Here is an 18,400-nt window from a genome sequence, read left to right on the forward strand (position 1 = left end):
CTCCTCAGCCATGAGCGCACTATTTATGGGCCTAATTTAGTAACTTCCTAAATTACAACCTGAAGACTTGCAGGAGGTGCCTCCCACAGAGTGTGATTCACTCCCAGGGAGACATAGGGTCCCTAGATGAATCCATGGTTGGCTATTCTGAACCTTGAAGGCTTCTAAGGGAGAAAGACGTTTATAGATTTTAAAAAAATGATACTGCCTCTCATTGTATAAGAGGCAGAGTTACTTGATGATTAATTACTGGTGTGATGTTTTAGGAAGAATTATGAATTTTATGATCTTCCAATGATTAAAAAATGCCCTTTGAGGAACTGAACAGCCACAGTAAACACACTGTGTATGTATAAGTGTGTTGATTATACACATTGAGGGCAATATGTATGGATGTTAATTTATATTTATGCCTTTTGAGAGCATCGGGAGAACACAGCAAATTCTCACTGAGAAGAATGCTACTCTGCAGCGGAGGAACCAAACACTTGGTAAATGGCTTGTGGATGTTTCTTGATGTGCAGAACCTCCGTTGGATGGCTCCTGAGGTGTTCACGCAGTGCACTCGGTACACCATCAAAGCAGACGTCTTCAGCTACGCTCTGTGTCTGTGGGAAATTCTCACTGGCGAAATTCCATTCGCTCATCTCAAGCCAGGTAAGACACGCTGCAATTGAAGTTTTCCTGTTTGACAAAGTTCACTGGATTTTTATAACTTCAAGAATTTTTTTTTCACAAAATGATTAGTCTCAGTGAGATGGCAAAAGAGGAAGTAAGCAAACAATCTCAGATTGTTTTAAGGTGTGTGCCCAACCCAGAAAATTTGATGACTTAACCGTGATTTCAGACCCAGACACACAGAAATGCAGGTATAAATATATATTAAAGTTTAGGACTTGACTTATTGATTGTTAATAAAACAAGCAAATAACTACGATCATGTGGCATGTGAGGGCAAATAAGGTGGACAATGTGATATTTATTTTTTGAGATTAGATTTTAGAATTGCCCTTTTAACATGTATATAGGGATAAGAAAGTAGTAACACAGAAATAACCTATTAGGGCTGCTCTCTGCTTACCTCACATCATAAAAAAGAAGATTGGTTTTCTTAACATTTTTGTATTATATGTGTGTGTGTGTGTGTGTATGTGTCTATATATGTATCTATCTATATATATGTATCTATCTCTCTCTATATATAGATACATTCTAAAAATGGAGCGTGCAGTGAGTCTGGCTTTCATTGATGATACACATTATGCTTTGCTTACATGTAGAAAGTGAAGGTGAGGAATCTAATCACAGGTAGAATATACGCATATTTTAGGTTTAAAGTAAACTTCATTTGCATCTATCTCTCAATTGCATTTGGATTCTTTCATATCTTGTCACACTAGACAAATCTCCTTAAGGACTTTGCATCCCTAAAACTTAGCACACTTGTAAAGTAGTTGTCAAATGTAATCATAAGTAATGTTTAAATAATTATATTGTAATCTCCTAATGGCCACCCTATAACGTTATATAAGAAGGATAAAGTCAAAAGAGATGTTACTTAAACATCCCTTTTAACAAGTTAAAAGTCTTGACCAAGATCAAAATATTTATGAGTCTCATGTACAGAGAGGAAGCCACATCTCATCTCATCTCATACTCTATTTTGGAGTTTTTTTCCCCGAGCTACCATATGGTCTTTTAATTACACTCTGCATAGCAGAGTGCTTTTCATAGGTTATGTGCTCTGTGCATAGTTTGTTTAGCATAATGGTGATGTAATTGTCCTAATTTTTCTCTACATATTTTCTATAGTTTTAAATTAGACTTAGCCCTTATTACAGTGTGGATGTGTGGACTCTGTTTTGAGCTGAAACAACATTGCCATTTGTAAGGTCTTGTTCTGATGTCCTTCCTTCTCTCTACCTCTTAGAGTGTGCATCCTGATAAGATTGATGGATATACAGAAAACTGATTATAATTTTAAATGTACTGTGGCGTTTTTTCATAAGAAAGAAATACAGCTCCTTTTGCCTCATCCCCTGTGTCAGTCCATTAACCTGGCCCTGTTGATTTTACCTTCTAATACATGGGTTTCTCTACCACTTACCATCATCCACCACCATCATTTAAACCATTGCAATAGTCTTTTTAAAAATCGGGTTTATTTAGGTATTATATATATGCAGTAAAATTTACCTTGCTAGGTTAACATTTCAATGAGTTTTAATAAATATATACAGCTGTATAACCACAACTGCAATCAAGATGTAGAACATTTCTATCACTCCAAAAAGTTCCCAGTGCCTGTTTGGGATCAATCCACTTCCCACACCTCCAGCCCTTGGCAACCAATGAGCTCATTTCTGTCCAGATAAGCTTGCCTATATACCAATGTCATATAAATGGAATCATGTTGCCGTATTTATCAGTAATTTATTCTTTTTCACTCCTGTGTAATATTTCATATTATAGATGTGCCATGATTTGTTTATGCATACAGAAGCTCATGACTATTTGAGTTCTTCTCATTTTAGAGAAATTAAGAATAAATCTGCTCAAATAATTGAGGCCTTTGTGTGGTTGTTTTCATTTCCATTGGATAAATGAGTAACAGATGGATTACTACATGTTATAACAAGAGTTTTTCCAAGGTGTCTGTACCGTTATGAATTTCCAACAGTAGTCGGTGAGAATTTCAGTTGACATCCTTGCCAGCACTTTGAATTGTCTATTTTTAAATATATATGTATATATTAGCCATTTGAGTGGGGAACATCATTGTGATATTTACATTTCTCCAATGACTAGAAATATTGACATTTTTATGTGCTTATTTGGTATCCATATTTCTTTTGTGAAACGTTTGCTTAAAAAGTCTCATCATTTAGTTGTAAGACTTCTTAGATTATAGGGATTATAAGGAAAAGGATTTTATCTGCTACATGTTTTGCAAGGATTTTCCTGTAATACGTGGCTTGCCTTTTTGTATTCTGAGCAACGTCTTTCAAAGAGCAAAATGAAATTTTAATGTCAATGAAATCCATCTTACCAAAATTTTAAATCAATTTGTATCCTATCTAAAATATTTTTGCCTCACTCAAAGCCATAAAAACTTCCTCCTATTTTTTTATAGAAGTGTTGCAGGTTTAGGTTTTATATTTATAAGATCTATTTTGAGTTCTTATTTTTTTAAAGTACCCAGTTTGGGTTGAACTTGTTATTCTTTGGTTTGTTCATTTGTTTTTTTAATATAGATGTCCAATTTTTTGGCATAATTTTTCAAAAATATTATCCTTTCTTATTAAATTAGTTTGATACATTTTTCAAAAATCGGTTGACCATGTATGTATGCATTTATTTCCAACTCTATTCTGTTTCACTGATCATGTGTCTACCCTTAAATCAATACCACACTATCTTACTATGTTATAATAAGTCGTGTAATTAAGTAATGTGAAACCTCCAACTTAGTTCTTCTTTGTTAAAAAGGTTCTGGCCATTTAGAGTTTTTTGCTTTTCCATATAAATTTTAGAATTGGCTTGTCTATATTCCTATAAAAAGTTTGTTGGAATTTGATTCGATTGCATTGAATTATTACATCAATTTGGGAAGAATGAACACCTTAACCATGTTAGTCTTCTCCTCAATAAACATGGTTTATCTCTATCTTCACTTAGGTCTTCTTAAATTTCATACATTACATATTTTAGCATGCAAACCTTGCATAACTTTTATTATACTTATCTCTATTTATTTTGTGTCTCTTGATGCTATTGTAAATATTACTCTTAAAAACATCAATGTCCTAATTGGAAGTAAAACACTCCTAAGCCAATGCAAAAGAACTGAAATCATAACGAACAGTCTCTAAGGCCACAGCACAATCAAATTAGAATTTAAGATTAAGAAACTCACTAAAAATCACACAACTACATGAAAATTGAACAACCTGCTCGTGAATGAATCCTGGGTAAAAAACTGAAATTAAGGCAGAGATCAAGAAGTTCCTTGAAACCAATGAGAACAAAGAGACAACATACCAGAATCTCTGAGATGCAGCTAAAGCAGTGTTAAGAGATACATTTATAGCGCTAAATGCCCACATCAAAAAGCTAGAAAGATCTCAAATTGATGTCCTAACATTACAACTAAAAGAACTAGAGAACCAAGAGAAAACAACCACCAAAACTAGCAGAAGAAAAGAACTAACCAACATCAGAGTGAACCGAAGGATATAGAGACACAAAAAAACTCTTCAAAAAATCAGTGAATCCACGAGGTGGTTTTTTTTTTTTTTTGAAAAATGTAATAAAATAGATAGACCACTAGCTAGACCACTAGAGAAGAAAAGAGAATAATCAAATAGGCATAATAAAAAATGATAAAGAGGATATACTTCTGACTCCACAGAAATACAGACAACCACCAGAAAATACTATAAATACCTCTATGCAAATAAACTAGAAAATCTAGAAGAAATGGATAAATACCTGGATATGTACACCCCTGCAAGACTGAACCAGGAAGTTGAATCCCTGAATAGACCAATATTAAGTTCTGAAATTGAAGCAATAATAAATAGCCTACCAACCCCCAAAAAAGCCCAGGACCAGAAGGATTTCAACTGAATTCTACCTGAGGTACAAAGAGGAGCTGGTACCTTATTTTCTGAAACTATTCCAAACAATTGAAAAGGAAGGACTCCTCCCTAATCCCTATTATGAGACCAGCATCATCCTGATACCAAAACCTGGCAGAGATACAACAAAAAAAGAAAACTTCAGACCAATATCCCCGATGAACATTGATGCAAAAATTGTCAATAAAATACTGGCAAACCAAATCCAGCAGGACATCAAAAAGCTTATCCACCACAGTCAAGTTGGCTTCATCCCCATGATGTAAGGCTGGTTCAGCATATGCAAATCAATAAACGCAATTCATCACATAAACAGAACTAAAGACAAAAACCTCATGATTATCTCAATAGATGCAGAAAATGTCTTTGATAAAATTCAACATCCCTTCATGTTAAAAACTCTCAATAAACTAAGTACTGATGGAACATACCTCAAAATAATAAGAGCCATTTATGACAAACCCACAGCCAATATCATATTGAATGGGCAAAAGCTGGAAGCATTCCCCTTGAAAACTGGCACAAGACAAGTATTCCCTCTCTCACTACTCCTATTCAACATAGTATTGGAAGTTCTGGCCAGGACAATCAGGCCAAGTGAAAGAAATTAAACATATTCAAATAGGAAGAGAGAAAGTCACACTGTCTCTGTTTGCAGATGACATGATCCTATGTCAAGAAGACCTCATTGTCTCAGTCCAAAAACCTATTGAGCTTTAAGCAATGTCAGCAAAGTCTCAGGATACAAATCAATGTGCAAAAATCACAAGTATTCCTATACAACAACAATAGACAAGAAGAGAGGCAAATTGTGAATGAACCTGTCACTCACAATTGCTATAAAGAAAATAAAATACCTAGAAATACAACTAACAAGGGAAGTGAAGGACCTCCTCAAGGAGAACTGCAAACCACTGATCAAAGAAATAAGAGAGGACACAAATAAATGGAAAATCATTCCATGCTCATGGAGAGAAAGAATCAATATCATAAAAATGGTCAGACCGCCCAAAGTAATTTATAGATTCAATGCTATTACCATTAAATAACCTTTGACATTCTTCACAGAATTAGAAAAAAAAAAATCATATGGAACCAAAAGAGCCCATATAGCCAAGACAATCCTAAGCAAAAAGAACAAAGCTGGAGGCATCATGGTATCCAACTTCAAACTACACTATAAGACTACATAACCAAAATATCATGGTACTGGTAAGCAAAAAACAGACACATAGACCAATGGGAGAGAATAGATAACTCAGAAATAAGACCACACATCTATAACCATCTGATCTTTGACAAACCTGACAAAAACAAGCAATAGGGAAAGGATTCCCTATTTAATAAATTGTGCTGGGAATATTGGCTAGGCATATGCAGAAAACTGAAACTGGACCCCTTCCTTATGCCTTATAAAAATATTAACTCCAGATGGATTAAAGACCAATGTAAAAGCTAAACTATAAAAACCCTAGAAGAAAATCTAGGCAAGACCATTCAAGACATAAGCATGGACAAAGATTTTATGACAAAAATGTCAGAAGCAATGCAGCAAAAGCAAAAATTGACAAATGTGAGCTAATTAAACTAAAGATCTTCTGCACAGCAAAAGAAACTATCATCAGAGTGAACAGACAATCTACCAAATAGGAGAAAATGTTTATTATCTATCTATCTGAAAAAGGTCTAATACCCACAATCTACAAGGAACTTAAACAAATTTACATGAAAAAACAACCCCATTAAAAAGTGGGCAAAGGACATGTACAGACATGTCTCAAAAGAAGACATTTGTGCGGCCAACAAACATATAAAAAGAAGCTCAACATCACAGATCATTAGAGAAATACAAATCAAAACCACAATGAGACACCATTTCATGCCAGTCAGAATGGCGATTATTAATAAGTCAAAAAACAACAGATGTTGGCGAGGCTATGAAGAAATAGAACTGCTTTTACACTGATGGTGGGAATGTAAATTAGTTCAACCACTGTGGAAGACAATGTGGTGATTCCTCAAAGGCCTAGAATGTGAAGTATCATTTGACCCAGTAATCACATTCCTGGGTATATACCCAGAGGAATATAAATCATTCTGTTATAAAGATACATGCATGCTTGTGTTCACTGCAGCACTATTCACAATAGGGAAGAGATGGAATCAACCCAAATGCCCATTAATGATAGATTGGATAAGGAAAATGTGGTACATATACTCCATGGAATATTTCGCTGCTATAAAAAGGAACAAGATCACGTCCTTTGCAGGGACATGGATGGAGCTGGAAGCTATTATCCTCAGAAAACTAACACAGGAACAGAAAACCAAACACCACATGTTCTCACTTATAAGTGGGAGCTAAACAATGAGAACACATGGACACAGGGAGGGGAACAATGCATACTGGGGCCTGTTGGGGAAGGCCGGGGGAGGGAGAGCATCAGGAAAAATAGCTAATGTGTACTGTGCTTAATACCTAGGTGATGGATTGATAGGTGCAGCAAACCACCATGATACATGTTTACCTATGCAACAAGCCTGCACATCCTGCACATGTTTCCCGAGAACTTAATAAAACAAAATGAATCAATGTCCAATTTTTTGCTACTATTAACATATAGAAATATAATAATGTTTTATTACAATCTAGTACCCCACAAACTTACTAAATTTACTTATCCATCCTAGTTCCCTTTTTTGTACCTTCTTTGGGATTTCTACATAAATAATTATGTCATCTGTTAATAAAGAATTTTCTTTCTTTCTTTCTTCTTTCCTTCCTTCCTTCCTTCCTTCCTTCCTTCCTTCCTTCCTTTCTTCCTTCCTTCCTTTCTTTTCTGTCTGTCTTTGCCTTTTTGAACAGTCAGGGACCTCCAGTACAATGTTGAATTGAAGTGGTAAGATATATACCTTAACTTCGTCTATTTCTCAAAATGTTTCATCTGCCATCACCCTAGTGCAAACTGCCAGCTTTATCGCTTGAACTTCTGAAATTGTTTTTGGCTGTTCTTTCTTGGTTTATTTTTGTTTTCTTTTCCTCTCCAATCTCTAAACATCCACTGAAATGATATTTTAAAAACATAAACCTGATATATTACCATTGCTTAAAATTATTGTATGGCTTCCCATATTCTTAGGATTCAATCTCAAAATTCTTACTATGTCCTGTAAAACTCTCCCTGATTCTGTACCTCTCACATTACTAACACTAGTTCACTTTCTATACTCTCAGTATGTTGCATTTCATCTGACCTCTAGGCCTTTTCACAAGTTCTGTTTCCTCAGTAAATGCAATTAATGATGACTACCACAAAAATTACTGTGAGCATTAAATGAGATGATGTTTGTGAACACACTTTATAAACTGCAAACTCTCTGTAAGGTGCAAGATTAGGGAAAAGTGTAACACAAGGTCAAGGCTCCCTTTGATTCTCTACTTCAGTGGCACTCTCATTCTCTAGGCGGCCCATGTAGAAATTTCAAAGTCGTCCTTGACTCCTCTTTAGTTCTCATTTTATTTATCACTTTCTTTCTTTTTAAAATTATTTTCCTATTTTTGGTTCTACAGTTTACCTCTCAAATCCATCCAGTTATCTCCATTTCCACAGCTACTTCCTTATTTCACATGTCGAATACTGCACATTGTTTTAAATAGTATCCTGTCTTCAGCCTTGCTCATCATCTTTTTTCCACCAATCACTAGACTTAGCTTTCTAAAAATGCAAATTTGAACATAGCACTTCTCTGACTTAAAATTCCCAGTGTTTTTCTTTTGCTCTTAAGATAAAAACAATATGTCTTAACACAATCTTCAAAGCCCCTTATGATTATGTCCCTGCCTGCCTCCCGGCCTCCTTCTCACCACATGCAGCCTGTCATCCAGAGTCATCCCAACCACAGGAAACTTTCATTTCCCCAGCATGTCTCCTCTTACCTCCATGCCTTTGTGCACATTAGTCTCTTTGTCAGAGACACTCTTCTCCACTTTTCATTACACTAACTCCAATTTATTTTAGGTCTTGGTCTAAATGTAATTTCTTTCCAAAAATCTTTCTTAATTCTCCAATATCAAGTTACATGCAATTTCCTCCTTATTCCAAGTCACCATTTATCATTGTATTTGTTGCATTTTACTCACAGTTTTGTAATTTTCTCTACTTCATTAGACTTTGCTAATTATAAACTGAATACTTTAAAAAGGTAAAGATGGCCCTGAGATTTTAGTTCATGGACCCCTGAAATAGTTACCCATTTTAGAGGGAGAATATTATTTAATAAAATGTTGAAAGTCTTGCCTAAGAGTAATTTTATTCCAATATCCCAGATATTAAAATGTATAGTACTTTATTGGAAAGAGAGTTTGTTTATGATAGATGCTGAATTTTTCAAACTTGGACAGTTACCATGAATCAAGAAACAAGATGTCTAATATCATTGCAGTGTTTAGGCAATCTAGCATATGTTCAGCAATAAATTATGTGAAGCATCAGATTCAATATAAGCTACATATTAGCCATTTACAATGAGGAACGAATCCATGACTCCAAAGTGAGACAGCATTATCAATTATGGTAGTAGCAACATTACACAGGACTCATCCTTCTGGATTTAGCAGCATACTACCTCCTGGGAAAAATATAAACAAAGAACACCAATATTAGCATTGACTCCTACACAAGTGATAGGTATACATTCAGAAAAGCTTGAAGTTAGGGTCTCTTTTGCATCTCACATGTTCAAATCAACCTGTAATCACAGGTTTAGGAAAACTGAAAAACCATCACATCCACCACCTTAAAGGTCAAATAAAAAAGATCAAATGCCCACAGGACCATGGGAAGCATGCAGATGCTCAAGGCTGAAAAGTGTGTTGAATAAGAAATCACGTGCTCTGACTCATGCTTCAGCCAAACAGCACTGAGCAGGAACATAGGTATACCCACGCTGACCATATCAACTAATTTCTGCTTGTTAATTAAGAAATCTATACATTTTTTAATGTTGTAAATTAATTCAATATTTTAAAGAAAACATTTTTCAGGCTAACACTGTAGGGACTGAAGAGAATTGGCATGTGTCTTGTGACCTTGTGCAATTTATTTAACCTACCTATACTTTAGTTTATTATTTTTTATTCTTAATTCTTTCTTTTATGTTATTATGGATACATAATAGTTGCACATATTTACAGGGTACATGTGATGTTTTGATTCAGGCATAAAATGTGTAATGATCAAACCAGAATAATAGGGATATCTATCTTAAGCATTTATCATTTCTTTGGATTAGGGACATTCTAATTCCATTCTTTAGTTGTTTTAAAACATGCAGCAAATTATTGTTAACTATAGTCACTCCATTATGCTACTGAATACTAGATCTTATTCATTTTATCTAACTGTATTTTTATATCTATTAACTGTTTCCACTTTATCTCATCTTCTCCACTACCCTTCCCAGCCTCTGGTAACTATCATTCTACTTTCTATCTCCATGAGTTCATTTTATTTAAGCTCCCACATATAAGCGAGAACATGTGATATTTGTCTTTCTGTGCCTGGCCTATGTCACTTCACATAATGACTTCCAGTTCCATCCATGTTGTTGCAAATAGGATTTCATTCTTTTTATGTCTGAATAATATTCCTTGTGAATATGTACCAAATTTTCTTTATCCATTTATCTATTGATGTACATTTAGGTTGATTCAAAATCTTTACTATTTTGAATTGTGCTGCAGTAAACATGGGAGTGCAGCCATCTCTTAGATATACTGATTTCTTCTCTTTTGAATATATACCTAACAGTGTGATTGCTGGATAATATGGTAGTACAATTGTTAGTTTTTTGAGAAACCTCCATGCTGTTCTCCATTGCAGTGGCTGTACTAATTAACATTCCCACTAACAGTTTATGAGAGTTTCCATTTCTTTGCATCCTCACCAACATCCATTTATTTTTGAAATGGATATAATAATAAGACCTACTTCAAAAGATTAGAGCAGTGGTTGACAATAATAAGCATTCAATAAATGTTAGCTATTATTATTATTATCTTTAGGCCACCATTGAGTTCTTTCTTTCTATGAGCCAGAAACTGTGCCATAGTAAGCAGAAAATAAAGAGGAATAGGTCAGTGACCAGGCCATCAAACTACTCATAGTATAGAGAATGAGTGACAGAAGTAAAATCAGCAGAGTAAGTCTCAACTAGAGAGAAGCACAGAGGGCTAAGGATGCTCCCTGGAAGGGCCTTTTACCCAGACTGGAGGTAGTAAAAGGATATCAGGGAAGGTTTCTTAGAACAGATGATACCTGAATGCACCTTTAAAAGATGTCTACTAATTAAATAGGTAAACTATGAAGAGGTGAGTAAGATGATCCAGAAGAAAGCTATACCGGCAAGGTCCAGAGCCCTGAGAAATCCACAGACAGTTCAGTAGGGATGAATCAGAGAAGACAAGGACATCAGTCAAACAACACAGACTATAAATGTAAAACTGGAACCAGATGTTGAAGGTCCTTGTACAACTCAGGGTTCTCCAGAGAAGCAGAACCAGTGAAATATTTCTATTTATATCTATAAGAGATGATTTATTGTGGGAATTGTCTCATATGATTATGAAGGCCAAGGAATCCCACAATACGCTGTCTGCGAACCAGAGAACCCGGAAAGTCAGTGATGTGATTCAGTGTGAATTCAAAGTCCTGAGAATCAGCAGGGTCACCACTGTAAGTTCCAGAGTCTGAAGGCCCAAGGACCTGAAGTGCTGATATCTGAAGTCAGGAGAAGATGCATGTCACAGCCCCAGAAAAGAGAGCTAATTCACCCTTCCTCTGCCTCCTGATTCTACTGGGGCCCTCAAGGGATTGGATGATGCCAGCCCACATTGGTGAGGGTGTATCTTTTACACTCAGTCTACGACTCGAATGCTGATCTCTTCAAGACGCACCCTCACAGACACACTAGAAATAACATTTTCCCAGCTATCTGGGTATCTCTTAGCCCAGTCAAGTTGACACATTAAATGAACTATCACAGGCCTTGTGTGTATCATCAATGGAGGTCACTGCAAAGTTTTAAGAAGGGATATAGAACAACTCTTATTATTATTTTAGAATGCTCCTCTTGTAACAAAGCAAAGGCTGGGTTGGAGAAATTCAAAACTGGAGGCAGAGAAATCAGTTCATCTAGAAGAAATATCTATTACATTAGCTGAAGCAGTAGCTTTGAAAGAGAAAGGACATATTGGTTTAGGGAGATTTCAATAGGACTTCCCAATGGATTGAGGTGGGAGCACAAGGGAAATGAGGAGGTCAAGAAAGACTTCTAGGCTTCTGGCTTAACCATCATGATAATGATGGATACAAGAAAAGGAGCAGATTTAGGAGGGAAATGATCAGATTAGAAAGAGAAGGAGCCAAGGTGTGAAGCCAAACAGAGAGAGAAGAACCAGGCAAGATGAAAAAGAAGCTGGCACAACCTGGCAAATAAGAGCTATACTCAATACATTTTACAGAAAGAAATCAACACCTGCTTCCTAGATTTCATTTCTCTCCTGGGCTTGTCTCCTCCAATACACCATGATCAACTAAAGAAGAAAGCTGAGATGAATTAATCCATCAATATGTATTGTATCCATTCCCATTTCCTTATAACCAGGTACCCAGATTTGTGGATCACTTTCAAATTATAGTCTGGGCCCAGAGAAGAGAGTCTCTTGTTTTCTTTTTGTTTACCTGTGTGAAGCCAGCTGGTTCACAAAGAGATTTAACTCTGTGTCCTGGGATTCCTTAATGCCAGGCTCTTATAGCCTGGGATATAGCAGTAATTTAAGAACATCTGCCAATTTTTCCTAGGCAGGATTTGGTGAGACTTCATATTGAGACTTTAACTCAGAGTTGCAAAATGGAAGTCCGGGAACCAGATATGGCTTGCAGACTTTTTACGTCACATGGTATTTAAAAATATGAATTAAAGTACATTTAAATACACAGATATCCAACAGGTCTCATATTGGTAGCCATTTGAGTTTACTACCCATCCTTAAATATTACATGAGTACGTCCTTTTCAACATATTATTTGGACCATAAAGTATTCTGAATATAATAACTTCAAAGGATACAAACACACTGATGGTGTGGACTGTGCATTGACAAGCGGCAGGAAAATAGGAGTGAGCTGAAGTTCTGAAATCTTATTTATTGTGCTAATCCTTATCAGTTTATCACTAAAAAGAGCAGAGCCAACCAATCACCACCCAGATCACTGGAAAGATTAAATCAGGCCAATAGATGGAGATTTTTCTATGAATGTAGCTGATATTAACATTCCAATATTTCATTACACTGACAAAGATTGCAATGAGAACCGACAATGGAGCAAATTAATCTATTCTTCTGACAGTATGTAATGAGAATGGGATGTGGCTTAAAAAATTAAGCCATTCTTAGTGCAATCTCAAGATCGCAATCTCATGGTCTCTCTCAGATGCTATACACTCTGGTGATACATCATTGAAAAGTGTCAGTTTAACAAAGAATGTGTCTTAGCTCTTGCTGGGATTGTAGAACACATTTGCTTTGTCTCACCACAGCCCTGCCCATTAAAAACAATGAAGTAGAATCAATTATACTTTTCAGAACACACATAAACACAATCAAAGTTGAAAAATTAAGATATTTCTGGCAATTTCATACTGGTCAAAACTTACTAACAAAATATTGTAGTATATTGCTCTCTTTTCAGTCTTTTTAATATGAGTTTCTAAATTTAATTTTATAAAACAGAAGACAGTGAAAGGTTACTTTAGGGACTGAGAAACTAATACTAACTTATCCATAAGTGGGGCATAGATAATTAAGGTTGTCATGGAGAGCTGCTCAGTCATTCTGTCTGCATAGTCATATTGCATTATGAGCTGAGCCTTATGACCAATGAGATAGGTTGTAGCCTTAAAATTTGCAGTAACTCAATGTAATATTTTACTTGGTATTCATACCCAAAGAGAACCTAAAAAGGATCTAAGATAACTGGCATTCTAAACAAAACAGAAAACATGCAATTATGTTTTTTATATCTAGTTCTCTAGGTTCAAACCAAAAAGAAATGGTGAGACTCTCAGATGTGCAGATGATGATAATAATAGCAACAACGCAGCTACACTTGCTGAGAGACAACAATGTGCCTGGAGCTCTATGTATATTATCTCATTTAGTCCTATAATGTGTGGGTTAAGTTCCTTTAGAATCAATGTAAGAGGGTAGTCAAGACTTAAATACTCGGGTTCCCTGTCTTCAAAGCCCATGCTTGCCACCATTATACTATATCTTCCCTGCTTCATCTTACATTTAACAAAATTAATGTTCATGAGGCAAATTGGCTTAATTAGTATCTCCCAGAGAGTTTACAGCAAAGCCAGACTGAAAATTAGGCCTCCAGATTTACTTGGTAAAGGTACTTCTTATTATGTCACTCTGCTTCAATTTATCAAAGCACCTCCTCCCATATTTTTTAATGAAAGATAATATTATTGATTAAATTTGCCACGAGATTTCAGTAATTTACCTGATCATGTTGTCATCTAGAATTAAACTAAACATTATATTCATTCTACAGTGTTTCTTGATGGCTAGGCATTGTGCCCTGTTCTCTAAACATAATAATGAATATTTATTGCTATTGAGCTATCATCTTCATTCATTTATTCAGTAAATGTTACTGAGTCCTATATACCAGAATTTATATTAGTTCCAGTTAAATAACACTTTTAGTGCCTACCTTTTTAATTGTTTAATTTATTATTATTCAACTTCTATTTTAGATTCAGGGGCACATGTGCAGGTTTGCTACATGGGTATATTGTGATGCTCAGGTTTGGGTTATGGATCGCATCACCAGGTAGTGAGCATAGCAGCCAATAGGCAGTTTTTCAACTTGCCCCTCTCTCTGCCTTCCCCCTCTAGTAGTCTGCAGTGTCTGTTGTTCTCATCTTTATGTCCATGTGTACCCAATGTTTAGCTCCCACTTATAGGTGAGAACATGTGTTATTTGGTTTTCTGTTCCTGCATTAATTCCCTTCAGATAATGACCTCTACTATTTACAATAGCAAAGACATGGAATCAACTTAGGTGCACATCAACAGAGGATTGGATAAAGAAACTATGCTACATATACACCATAGAATACTATATGGCCATAAAAAGAACAAAATAATGTGCTTTGCAGCAACATGGATGTAGCTGGAGGCCATTATCCTAAGGCAAATAATGCATACCTTTTGAATACCTATTAATAGCCAATTACTGTGCTAGGCACAGAAGATACAATGGTGTCTTTGTATCTATATGCACAGGCAGACAAATAAAGAGGCAATTAAGTATAATACATGTTATGATAGTACAGATTGTTATGGGAGTACGTAGGAAGATACCCAGGAAAAGTCAATCAAAGATAAGACCTAAATGACAGTAGATGTTATGAAGGAAAAAGGGGTAGGGGAGAACATTCCAGGCAAAAGGAATCGCATTTTAGAATTAACGACTGAACCATAACATGCAGTGAAAAAACTTAGTCATTCACTTATTTCTTATTTATTCATTTACCAACTTTCATTGAAAAAAATAACACCAGATTATTTTTGGTTTATTATCACTTACATAAAATAGTACATTTTGACAAATGAATATATGAATGAGGTTATCACGTGTTGTGTTGAATGCTTGTTCTGTAGCTTTTCACTGGTCTGTCACTTTTGAGAAGCAACATAGACAGTCTCCATTCGTGTCTTTTCTTTTCCTGATAAAGTATTGACAAACAAGGGAGAAGTTGAATCCACAAATTGACACCATGGTTACATAGACTCTGCAGCTGACTCACAATACTGTGTTTAACTCAGGTCTTGTTATTCAGGATAATGAGAGTGCAAGCTATGCTCTAGAATTATGTTGTTTAATATGAAAGCCACTTACCATGACTATTTAAATTTATATTAAATAAAATTAAACAAATTAAAAACTCAATGTATCAGTCACAGTAGCCACATTTTAAGTGCTCTGTAACTTTATGCTATCATATTGAACAATGTAGAACTTTTTTTTTTTTTTTTGAGATGGAGTCTTGCTCTGTCGCCCAGGCTGGAGTGCAGTGGCATGATCTCGACTTACTGCAACCTCTGCCTCGGGTTCAAGTGATTCTCCTGCCTCGAGTAGCTGGGACTACAGTGTGTGCCAGCATGCCCAGCTAATTTTTTGTATTTTTAGTAGAGACGGGGTTTCACCGTGTTAGCCAGAATAGTCTCAATCTCCTGACCTTGTGATCTGCCTGCCTTGGCCTCCCAAAGTGCTGGGATTACAAGAACATTTTTATCAGTGTAAAAAGTTCTATTAGATATTCCTACTCTAGATCTAGATTATTATTTTTACTAAACTATTGATAAATATTTCAGGATAGTGTTGAAACATAATAGTTGCTCAATAAATAGTTATTAATATTTTTAAATTTAGCTTTATTCTCCTTTAATGGCAAAGTCTCACTCTCTAAAGTAGAAACCAACATTTACACAAATCCTCTAACATATTTTTTGTAGCAATCAAGGTAAAAATTTGATTAATGGGCTGACAATCGCCTTCCTGAATCTGTAATACCAGAAAATTTCCCAGATGTTAGTGTAGCATGGCTGCTTAAGCAAGACTGACAAAACAATCTCAAGGTGGCAAATTTCCATGTCATGACCCCCTCATGTTGCGTTGCCCACTTTCGGTGGAGGCACTGATAAGTAGTATCACTGCCAAGAGTGCTTAAAGCAAAGGGGAGGAGATGCCAAGATTTGCAGAATCTACTTTGAATAATGAAGAATTAAATATCATTCATCTTAAACTGATTTTCCAGACACACTGCCAAGAAGCAAACAAGTAACTCTATATTTTTGATACCAGAATCTAAAAGAGTTTCAAAGGGGGATGGCTGGCACCTGCATCTGAGTTTAACTCATTTTATGAGTAGTCCCTCCCCACCCATTAGGCTGTGTACAATTATTTTAAATGTGCTCACCATACTGGCTTATGTACTTAGAGCTACACCAGCTCAACAATATCCAAATGATCATAAGGTAACAAAGTAGAGCAGAGTTAGAAGATCAATGATTGCTAAGCACCAGTCTGTTTGCTTATTGATTTACCTCATTCCAGAAATAATTTAAAAATAGTCAAGAGTGGCTGGGCATGGTGGCTCACGCCTATAATCCCAGCACTTTGGGAGGCCAAGGCAGGAGAATCACGAGGTCAAAAGAGCAAGACCATACCACTAACACAGTGAAATCCCATCTCTACTAAAAATACAAAAAAATTACCTGGGGTTGGTGGCACGTGCCAGTAGTCCCAGCTATTCAGGAGGCTGAGGCAGGAGAATCACTTGATCCCGGGAGGCAAAGGCTGCAGCGAGCCCAGATCGCACTACTGCACTCCAGCCTGGGTGACACAGCGAGACACTGTCTCGAGAAAAAAAAAAAAAAAAAGTCAAGAGTAACCAGTGAAAGTACACCAAAATGCCTATTTTTTTGTGACACAGAAGACATTTGATAAGGAGTGACATATTTGATAAGAACACAATCTAAACAACAAAAAATGAGTGGATGTATTTACCTCTGAAATTAGTAACATGTTTTATAAAATGAGAAAACCTAATTCTGGTGCAGATGAGATATATTGATAACCCTCACACACATGCTGTTGAGAGTATAAATTTAGTACAACTGTTAGAATAATTGTTGTACCGAAGTCTTTAAAGTAGTTACGCACTTTGGCACATCGTTTTCACTCCTCAAAATATCATAAATGAATAATCTATGAAATCTGGCAACTCGTGTTGAAAAGATATTCTTTGAAGTGTTTACACCCAAGTTTGGAACAACCTCAAATTGGGAAATGATTAAAAGCTAAACGCAGTGTCATTAAAATAGGTTAACATAGAGTGCTAATAACATGAGAAAATGCTTGATTGCTTAGATTAATTATTTAATATTTAGGAAAAAAGAATTGCATAATTGCATATTGACATAAGGTCAATGACGTAAAGAATATATAAGAAATACATGAAATATTTTAACAATGGTTTCTTCTAAATGATAACGTTTATTCCTTCTAATTCTCTTAATTTTTTAAACTTCTACAAAGAACAAGTATTAATTTACAATTGGCAAAATTAGGTAATAATTCAGAATAATCCATAAAGCAAAGTGTTGATCAAATCACATTGCATATAATTTCACTAGACCTACTGAAAGTGTATGGATAAACAGAATTTGATGGGAGTAAATTTTGGTAAAGTAGAGGCAGTAGTTGTGGCTTATATCTCAAAAGTCATTAAGATACAGACAGATGCTTACAACGCCACAATCTAAAAGATAGGAAGCAGCAATGTCCTGGAACTTTATCCTTTCACTGATGCAGAGCAATTTTTGTGAGATATAACAGGGCATCATGTGTTGATTACAGAGTATTTTCATTATAATGTGTGCTGAAGAGACCATGGATTTTGAAACAAAAGTCTGCACCAACTGCTAGTTATATGTAAAATGTTTATACATTAAAAACTAGTTCCACACACACCACCACCACCACCACCACCTACTTTGCATGGTTGTTAGGAGGATTAAAGGAGTTTATGTAGTTACCTGCCATGATGCCTGATACAAAATGCATTCAGTAAAAGTAGCTACAAGCTTGGTTTCTAAGAGAGTATAGAAATCATTGGTT

At 35.6% G+C, this 18,400-nt stretch overlaps 1 protein-coding gene across 1 annotated transcript in view; it reads left to right on the forward strand.

Moving 5' to 3' along the window:
- Positions 1–18,400, forward strand: part of LOC112632005 (serine/threonine-protein kinase TNNI3K) — a 310,001-nt gene that overhangs the window by 210,246 nt on the left and 81,355 nt on the right. Inside the window, exon 20 of the mRNA XM_025397614.1 lies at positions 525–657. Within this exon, the coding sequence (XP_025253399.1) occupies positions 525–657 (133 nt within the window). The remainder of the gene's footprint in view (positions 1–524; positions 658–18,400) is intronic.

This window comes from Theropithecus gelada, chromosome 1 (genome assembly GCF_003255815.1).
Source record: "Theropithecus gelada isolate Dixy chromosome 1, Tgel_1.0, whole genome shotgun sequence".
Taxonomy (NCBI): domain Eukaryota; kingdom Metazoa; phylum Chordata; class Mammalia; order Primates; family Cercopithecidae; genus Theropithecus; species Theropithecus gelada.